Source organism: Lolium rigidum, chromosome 3, assembly GCF_022539505.1.
Source record: "Lolium rigidum isolate FL_2022 chromosome 3, APGP_CSIRO_Lrig_0.1, whole genome shotgun sequence".
In the NCBI taxonomy this organism is placed as follows: domain Eukaryota; kingdom Viridiplantae; phylum Streptophyta; class Magnoliopsida; order Poales; family Poaceae; genus Lolium; species Lolium rigidum.
In genome coordinates, this window is record NC_061510.1 from 378583622 (window position 1) to 378594016 (window position 10395).

The 10395-nt window shown below is 41.9% G+C and overlaps 1 protein-coding gene across 1 annotated transcript; it reads left to right on the top strand.

The window, feature by feature from the left end:
* Positions 1 to 9134: 9134 nt before the first annotated feature.
* LOC124700626 lies at positions 9135 to 10042 on the top strand. The gene is made up of 2 exons (XM_047232719.1): positions 9135 to 9365; positions 9488 to 10042. The coding sequence occupies exons 1-2, from the start codon at positions 9284 to 9286 to the stop codon at positions 9688 to 9690; spliced, it is 285 nt and encodes a 94-aa protein (XP_047088675.1). The 5' UTR covers positions 9135 to 9283; the 3' UTR covers positions 9691 to 10042.
* Positions 10043 to 10395: the final 353 nt, after the last annotated feature.

The following is a 10395-nucleotide window of genomic DNA, read 5'->3' on the forward strand; positions in this document are numbered from 1 at the left end:
CGATCTGGTCGATCCTCCGCCGGTGATGATCCTCTCCAGATCGACGCCCGATCTGGAAGCAGGGAGGCGCCGGGCGCCGCGCGCTGTCGTTCGGCGTGGTGAAGAACGCGTGGGCAGGTGGGGATTCCCGCATCGCCGACGGATTCGAAGGGTTAGCGGCGGTGCTTCACGATGGCGCGGCGGGGCTGCACGATGGCGTGCGGGGCGGGCTGCTACCGTGGAAGGAGGCGGGGACGGCGAACCGCGGACATCTTGCAGGCCCGCGCGAAGACGACGGGCGCCTCGACCTCGATCTCGCGGTATGCGCTCGGCCCAGAACGCCTGGAGCTGCGGCATCTGCTGCTGGGCGGCGGCCTGCTGCGACGCGGCGGAGACGGCGGGGGGCGGCGGCGAGGGAGGGGAGTAGAGCGCCGGCGCGTGCAGGTACCCGACGAGCACGACCGGCACGGGGACCGGCGGCGGCGGGGTGGTTTGGGGAACCCTAGCCGAGGGGGCGGTGTGTGTGGGTGAGCTGGTGTGCAGAAGGGAAGAGAAAGAGAGCACCGGTGTGTGGTGGTGCGCTCTGCGTGTGGGTGCGTATGCGGTCTTGAGAACGTGTGCGGTGAGAGTAGTTAGGCAGCACAGTGGCGCACAAGACGGAGTGCGCTATTGCTTTTTACAACATAGTGGCGCACCACATATACATGCGCCATTGCTATTTGAAATAGTAATGGCGCACCTATATGTGGTGCGCCACTGCTAACCTAAGACCCATCTATAATTCAGCTAAAAAATTAGTAGTGGCCTATCACTATACTAGTGCACCATTAGTAATAAGTTAGTAGTGGGGCACCACTTTTTGGTGCGCCACTGCTATATAGCAGTGGCGCACCAGTAAAGTAAAGTGGTGCTCCACTAGTAACATTCTTACGGCTAGACCTCAGTAGTGCGCATAACAATGTTGACATATTTCTGACAGGTATTACTAGGTAACCATCAGACAATATGACCATCGATTTTGGAGCTTGCTGACAGAACCTTTTAGGGACATGCCTTTGATTCTGACAGGCACTACCACAGACGCCACCCGTCAGCGACGCACTCAAGGCCAACTTTTGGGCGTGCAAAAAGGTCACCGCAAAAGGATTTCTTAGGGCCCGTCTGAGATAGCCCATCAGGAAATTGTTTTGTACTAGTGTTTGGTGTTTCCGATCAATGATGATCGTGATCACTGACCAATTTATAAGCTCTCGTGTTCAACCTCTTTTTTTATTCCGCGCCACTGCGCCATCAAGAATATTAATGGTCAAAGCCACACGATTTTCTTCTGTCTTTATTTCTCGCAAGTTTAGTCATCTCATGTTTGACGTCCTATCCTCTTCGGCTCTGTGCTTCTATTATTTGATTCATTTTGCAGATTTGTGCTTATTAATTAAAGTTTGCGAGGTAATATGTGTAGATTTTATATGTGTAATGTACGACTGAGAGTGAAATTTTTTGCCGTTTGTTTGTAAGAAGCCCTCTAATGTTGTTAATTGTACGTTTAATCATTGTTCTATTTGAGAAAATAGGCTGGAAATCAAATGAGGCTTGCATTCGTCTTTTGTTGCACGCCTAACATCACAATTGTTCTACAGTTCCAGTGCATCAGCTCTGCTCGCAGCTCCCAGAGATGGTTGAACACAACGGCGTCGCACATCACCTCTCGAAGGCGACGAAGATGGCCGCAGAGACAGTAGGCCCAGTCGGGTTACTGCTTTTCCTCGGCGTTCTCTTCTGTTTGGCGGCTTTCAGATTTTGCAGGCTCAAGGAGAGGGGCCAAGAATATGGTTATTGAAGAAAAGTTACTTGCTAAGTGGGGAAAAATCACCATTTAAGCTAGCTTTTACAAGGAGATTAGAGATTTGAGTGGGGCAGCTCCCCCCCCCCCCCCCCTTGTCAGTAGGCTGGATCCGCCCATGTGTACGAATATAGTGATCAAATTTTATGTAACCGGGAACAAAGTTTTCCATGGCATCAAGAACTCGGATGCTGAACGCAAATTTGATGAATTTCTAGCATTTAATACTTCATCTATCCCAAAATAGGATGCCTATAATATTTGGATAAAGGTAAACTTCTCAAAGTTTGTTCAACTATATAGAAAAAGTGTCAACTTTTATAATCCCTAATAAATATTTTTAGAACCATCATCAAATAAATTTTCACATTATGTGCATTTAAATTCTAGATGTTGATATTTTTTGTATATAGTTTCTCAAAATTCAAAAAGTTTGACTTTGGCTAAAAAGTATAGGCATCCTAATTTAGGAACGAGGGAGTATACTAATGCATGATAAAAAAAAAGACAAAAGGTTCTAAAGGGCATCATGCCAATTGGATGGAATTGATTTATTTCTCATTAGTTTTATTTTTTTTCGAGAGAAAAGAAAGCATGCATTAAGAAAAGCTCTAACGCTCAGTCGACTAAGACTTAACTTATGTCCCAGTCGAATTCCATCAGCGTGTTTTAATGTGGCCCTAACAAAGTACAAACAGCAAAGAAACATGAATCTTCAAGCAAAAACAAAATCCAACGATGTAGTACGTGACTGAGACATAATCTACGTCTCAGCTAGGTGAAAGTTAGCAATTCCGTTTTAAAAAAGTGGATAATAAATGAGATAGACCTAATAATTTCTAACAAGCTAAAAAAGCTTTCAGTTCTTATAATTCCTGAATGAAGGAAGTAGCACGTGCTATTTAGTGCACACATGGCCCGTGAGTATTCAATCGGAAATCTTCTGAATCCCCAGCCGAGTGCAATAGGGCCACACGCAAGCGTGTCCACTGTGCAGATGGTCTTCCATATCAGGATCTCACATCGAACAGAGGCTAGCTATGCTTATCGCGTGCAACTCGTTGCCAAAATGGAAAATACAGCTACCGGCATGCACATACGCCAGCTCCTACTGTCGCCCATCCGAAGTTTGGACTCGTCAGCGTTTTTGCTTCACCCTGGTCCCTAGGCGAGATGCAACCGAGTTACGTAAGTTGATACGAGTATGTGAGTGACAACGGGCGTCGCGGTGCATGCACCAACGACGCTATCGGCAACACAGCGCCATGTACGTTATGTCCACGTCTGCGACGGCGACGCCTGAGAGAGACCCACTCTCGAGCAACGCATGCAATCGAGCGTCCAACTGGACAAGTAGAGAGGCAAGATGCGGGCGCACTCTCCGTAGATCGCGAAAGAGAGCGTTCAACTGGACAACTGCGGATCAAGCAAAGCAACGATCTGGACCAGCTTGGCTGATAATGCCACAGGTCTATCCCAGCTATACCCCGTACATTTTCCATTATCTTCGTCTCCAATGTCTGTGGAATTAGCCTCGTGCTTTTGCCGTACAACTTGCTAAAGTGAAAGCAAGCAGGCGTACCGCATACCTACACATGAGGCCGACAAGACATGTATGCACTACTAGAAAAACACTTATAGATAGAAACGTGGCGTATTTAAAAAGGCGCGCTTCACAAAATATTTCTATATATTGACGCATAACAAAATATGCTCCACAAAATTGTTGAAATTCTGGCGCATAAAAAAATGCGCCACAGAATTGAGGCTTTCTGTGGAGCATATTGATATATGCGCCACATAATTTTTGTTTAGATTTTTAAATTCTAGATTTTTTAAATTCCAGGATTTTTAAAATATTTTCCAAATTTTGAATTTTTATATTTTTTTATTTTTTATATTATTTTTAAAAATAAAAATGTACTTTTTGAATATTTTAAAATTTCTATATTCTTTTGATATTTTTCTTTTTTTAATTCTAAAATATATATTTTTAAAATTTTAGAATTTTTAGGTTATTTTCTAATTTGTGAATTTAAAAGTTGTTTGAAATTTTAAAATTATTTCATGTTTTAAAATTTTACATTTTTAAAAAATTCCAATATTTTGGATTTTTTGAATTTCATTTTGAAATTCTTGGCTTAAGAGGGTTGATATGATACCTGTATCAATAAAAATTGTAGTAGCATAAGGTAGCTCAATCTTATATCTTATCTTATATATATATTTACTAATTGGAGGCACCATACGAGGCACCACGTTAATCCACATCATTAGAATAATTAAGACAATTAGATTTAAAATTAACAGTTATGATTAATTGAGAAAGTCACGGTTTATAATATCACATAAGCAGTTACGTAGACACGTTTGTTTAATTATGGATGCAACAGATTCATGAAACCGTGATATAGCTGGCACGAGGCTTTACATGATTTTTTTTACATCCAAGATGCTTCACACAATTTATGTCATGTACGATTGATTTTAAATATGTGTCATGTAGTGTCCAACCTATGCACGTCTATGCGCGGCCAAGACCATATTTATCTGCTGGGATTGGAGGATAACGACGGAGTATTTTTTGTACGCAACGATTGAGATTTACTCGAGCAGGAAATCATGGAAGATTTGCTTCCCTTTCCAGAGCCTCCCCTCGCGCATTGCAGGTATTTATACAGTTTCCGGAGGCTGGCGATCAAACTTAGTACCAAGCAGCTGGCTCGAATCCAGTTTTTCCTAAATCCCGTTCTTCTCCAGTCTTAAATCTCATCATCCTTCAAGCCTTGGAATCTCAGATGGATCATGCAGTCGACTTCTGTGTTCCATTGATGCTCCGGCTCGATAGAAAAAAAATGCCATGCCCTATTCATTCGTGACACGAGGGATGGACGGACATATGTCTAACACCAGCAACATGGTCAGATACGTACGCTTTATGGGTACATCGATTTACTCGAGCAGGAAATCATGGAAAATTTGCTTCCCTTTCAAGAGCCTCCCCTCGCGTATTGCAGGTATCTATACAGTCTCCGGAGGCTGGCGATGAAACTTTGAGTACCAAGCAGCGGGCTCGAATCCAGTTTTTCCCTAAATCCCGTTCTTCTCCAGTCTTAAAGCTCATCATCCTTCAAGCCTCGGAATCTCGGATGGTTGAAGATCATGCAGTCGACTTCCGTGTTCCATTGATGCTCCAGCTCGATAGAAAAAATGCCATAACCTAATCATTCGTGAGACGAGGGATGGGCGGACAGACGTCTAGCACCAGCAACATGGTCAGCTACTTACGCTCTATGGGTACATTACAATCAATTTAGCTTTCGAATTGTCGGTATACTGCGGTCAGCTTCTCTTTATAGTCCAACCAATTCAGTGATGATTGTTGCAGTGGATGAGCGCCTGGACCGGTGGCAGTTTAAAAGAGATAGGATATGTAACTGAAAAATTATGGAGTACTAATTAAGCGTTACGGCAAGGATGGTTACAGTTTCCAGCATCGCGTGGCAAGGCGGATGGAGGAATCATCTGCTGTTGAGGAATGACCAGTGACGCACAGGATATACTATCTATCTCTACCTTTTCTCATTGATTATTTTTATGTCAAACCATCTGTTCAAATCAAACCACTACTCGCATCCTCATGTACTTTCGTAAAGTTTTCCTTAGGTTAGATTTCTAACTGGCAAAACAAGACGGGAAGAGTGAAGGTATGATCTTGGTGTTTACATTTACACTAGATCCATGATTTGTGTTATTTTACAGGCTCTCTCGATGTTTCTTTTCCAGACTGAGGTTTCAAGGTGATGATTCCTTTACTGCTCTGATATGATATTTGCAAGTCATATTTATTGAAACATAGATTTAGTATGTTTTTTCTCTATTTTTACTAGAGTTACAATGCATGATTTTTCTTATTTTGCAAGAGATCTCTGTGTTGATTTCTCGCCAAGATCCTTGCTGCATGTAATACAGTGAGAATGTATTGGTATTGTCAGTTTAAAACATGAAGTTTGCATGCCGTATTAACTAGAACCTCCACTTTTTCTGTGTCTTTTCTCCTTTTTAATATATTGAAGGATTTAATGCATGCGAGATTGTTACTTACGCTATGCATAGTTCTGGGTGTGCTCCCTCAATTTTTATTTAGTTCGCGTTTTAGGTATAGTTGAAGTCAAAATTTATAAAGTTTGACAAAAATAAAAGAAAATTATAATTATGCATAATACCAAATCTATATGATATGAAAATATGTTTTATGGTGATTCGATGCAATATATTTTATATTGTAGATGATAATATTGTTGCGTAAATATTTAGTCAAAGTTAACTAAGTTTGACTTTTGGATAAACAGACAAAGTGAAGTAATTGTTAACAGAGAAAATACCTCCAAATTTTCATTTGTATCCTAGAGCCGAATTCTACCATCTACTTAGAGAAGTTCATGACTGGTCTACTGAAGTCAGTCAAGAACGTCATGGCATCTAATAATTTTATTCTCTCTACTTTAAAACTTAATATATAGACTAATACTACCTACAAGTGTGAAGTTGTCCTGCAACAACATTGATCTAAAATTTTATTATTGGAGTCTATGTATATTCAAAATAACAATACAAATAGTATAATAAAAACTAACTGAAGAAGTATCTATATATTGGCTATACGACTTACAATGTATATTGGCAGGTAGTTTGATTTTAAAATATGTACATATAGATTTCCTGATATTTGAATTCGTGGAAACAATTTTTGTAGCATAAATCTCTGAATATATTCATATTAAAACTCATGAATCTTAATATATCCATGTGTTCCTAACGAAATAGCTAGCCAGTGCAGGTGCACGGGTTAATGACTAGTATAATATAATTGAATTTTGCTTCCACATAAATAGTACAGTCCATTATATTTCTGTCTCACTATATTATCAACTTATTACTAAACCCACTGTACCTTGTTAGGCACATTTGACCACGGAAGAAAAATGATCATGCCAGATGTTCATTTTTTACTCCAGAAGTTTTTGCATATTTATTACATAACTATAGACTTCACACTTCTATTAAGATACTTTGGAATCTCTACCAATATATTATTTAATGATATAAAGATATAGAAGACTAATCAGAACAATATACATGTACTCTATATAATTCATTAATCGTCAAAAATCAAGAAGTGTGCATTTTTCCTTTTTCACATTTAAGGTGGTTATGTATCTTGTTAAGGTCAATATGAAACAAAGTTTTTTTTTTCATACTCTGAATTTCCGTATTAGTGATATAAATTACAACTATATAAATGAAACAAATTGAAATAAAGTATTTTATGGTTAACAATGATAACTAGGTAGTACACAACATATATTTGTTAAGATCACAATATGATAACAAACTATAAATAAGTATAAAAGTTTAGCATAATTATATTTTATTTAGCTCGCCTCGGGTCACCGCCATACTGGATTGAAAGACGCGGTAGACACTGCTGGAGTACCAGACAAAGATAATATTATAAATCATTATTGTGTACACCACAATCAATCGGGCAACAATTGACATACGTACATTCATACTTGCGCACCGCATAGGCTAGCTACACAACGCCATAATGCATATGCGTTCGTGTGGGGAATACATATTTTGGGCAGTGGTGTGATGAGCGACAGTGCAAGGAAAAATTAAAGACGCTGAAGAGAAACAACATACAAGAACTGTTTTAGAGTTACTAATCACATGCCTTCCCGGTTTAAGTCAGTCTACCACAAAAAATATTAGAAAAAATCAGCCGTCCTCTACCTTGAAGCCATCTTTCTCCTTGTACAACGTCCACTAATTAAACCAATTTCACTCTAGTAGGTCACATGTGTATACCCAATGAACAATTATTCTCTTTATTCTTTGTCGTTAATCATCAACTCACATTAGGGGCACTAGATGCACTTTCATATTTTCACCCTCTTTTCACAAGTGCAAGAAGGTTAGAGCATGAAACAATCTGCAAGTGATTGTTCATACAATCAAAGGAGTGAGCATGTTTTAACTTTTATTGTAGAGGGAAAAAATCGGATAATCACCACAAGGGGGGTAGTTAAATAGAACTTAGAAGTTAATCGTGCTTAGGTTGGAGGATGGGTGACCTAGCCGGAGGTTCTCATTTCAATATTATTTGAGATATGTTTGTAATGTTTCTAGTTATTTAAAAAATTCAAATATGTAGTTTTTTCCATATTATTTGATTTTTCCTGATTTTATATTTTATTCTTTTGAGAATTCTGTGAAGCATATGGTGTATATGCGTCACAGAAATTTGATAATTATATGGCTCATGTAGATATACGCCACCGAAATAAAATTTAGTGGCGTTACAGAACCATAGATTTGCTAGCAGTGGTGGTTGAAACGTGAGTCGGCGATGAGCAAGTAGACCACTAAACCAGAGGCACTCCCACACCGTGGCATCTCTCTAGTGGCCTCCGGTGGTTTCCTCTAGTGGAGTCAGTGGTGTGCGATTTTTTGGAAGAAAAGTCCTTCCCTGGTGGAAGCTCTAGCTTTCGATCACCAGTTGAACACTTCAGAGTTCAGGTTTGTCCCGAAGATGAGATAGTTGTACCTTCTGATTTGTGCTTTGGAAGATCATGATCGGAGTATCTAATTCATCGGTTTGGCCGTGGCCTAGGAGCAATGATTGAAGAGCGCCTAATTCTTAATTACTCCTAGGCCTAGGAGTATTGTTCCAGTGCCAACTATTTTCGGTGGATTTTTCACTAGGACGACACTTGATCATGTTCGAAGTGCACACTTTCCACCAGTCATGCAATATCTCTCCCCAATGCAGAACCACCTGTGTTCCTATACAACCTCTAATCGAATCGTTTACTCGGCTTAATCAGCACACACAGACAAGTAACATGATCGCACGCATGTGAGTACACGATACGATGCATACACCGTGGTCTCTCTCACCTCCGGTTCTCAAGACAGAAAAGGCGAAACTGAAATCAAACTTTGACTTCTGTGTTCTCACGCCTGCCCGGGCCGTCTGATCCGAGCACGCGGCAGCTTCGCATGCGGCGCCAGGATCCCGAGGGAAGCCGCGCGGAAGCTGCGAACACCTGTGGTACAATGTGCCGCGGACCGCGGCCACCTCACGGCCTGTCCCCGTCGGGGGCGTCAAAATCTGATGGCGACGCTGCGCCAAAAATGCTCCCGATCACACGCGCATATCCCCTTGTCCTCTACTCCCGTGCCGCTGGCTCGACCCTGCTATAAAAGCTCCTTGCCGCGGCGAAACTGGCCACAACTCGACCGGCGGCAAGCAAGAAACAGCTGCTCTAGTTTCTTCCATCCCTGGCTCTGATTGCTTCTCGGCAGCGCGTGACAAGCAGAGGAAGAGAGTGGTAGTCTGAAATAGAGTACTAGAGAGGGACGAGAGAGTAGAAAGAGATCGATCAAGAACTCGAGATGTGCATGGACAAGTCGGCCGTGCCGGCGAAGAAGATCTGGCTCGCCATGGCCTCCCGCCTCGGCCTCCGCCAAACAGCTGGTAAGTTCAACTCTTCTGTTGTACATCATCGATCGACGATCGATCGTCCTCTTGATTTCCTGCCGACGGCGGCCATATCTTCGGCGATTAGTTTCTGATGGATCGGTTCGCTTGCGCTGCAGGGCTAAGGAACCTGAGAAAGGAGGTGAGGACGTGCGAGTACCACGACGTGCACGTCATGTGGGAGATGCTCAGGGACATGGGCTCCCCGGCGCCCTTGGAGAAGAAGGAGGCAGCAGCCGCCGCTGCCGTCATGGCCGCCGCCGGCGCCAGGAAGAAGAAGGCGGCGTGGAGGCGGTTCGCCTACAACTGCTGCGCGTTCTGATGTCGAGGAACTGACAAACTCGTAAACTGGACATCGTTAGAGTTAAAGCAGAGAGCCAGAGAGGCCATGTGAGCATTGGCCCTCTCGCAGAGTGTGCAAATAGGCGGACGCAAGTACATAGGTGGATCCTGATGTTTCATTGGAGATCATCGACATGCGCAAACATAGGATCCAGATGATGAGGACGCGAATCCAGATAATGGGGAACCGAGACAGGCAGCATACATCAAAGCAATCAAATTCTTCTTACCCGAAACGGGACGCCCATGACTATCTAGAATCACTGCGTTGTGCTTCTCAATGTTTGAGAGAGCTCTTATTGAATCCATTCTACTGATGCTTAGTATGCTTATAGCCTCACATTTCATGAAAAACGAAACCGTAGGAAAAAAAACATACTTTCTTCCGATCAATCTTGGTGTTGTTCATCAATTAAAGCATCATCCGGTTTCCCAAGCAAGTCCAGTAGAATTAGCACCGAAAATTACCATCTCCACAATACACCTTAATTACCTCACATAATGCAAAGTTTTATACCTGTAACTAAGATCAGATTGGTACCAAGCACGTACATCTAGGACAGGGTGTTTCTACACCCGGGTGCATATGCACCCTTTATTTGAAATGCATATTAAACATATTTTAAAATGTTAGAAAAATACAAATAAAAATTCCCCGTGTATACCTTGACATATTACATGCTTA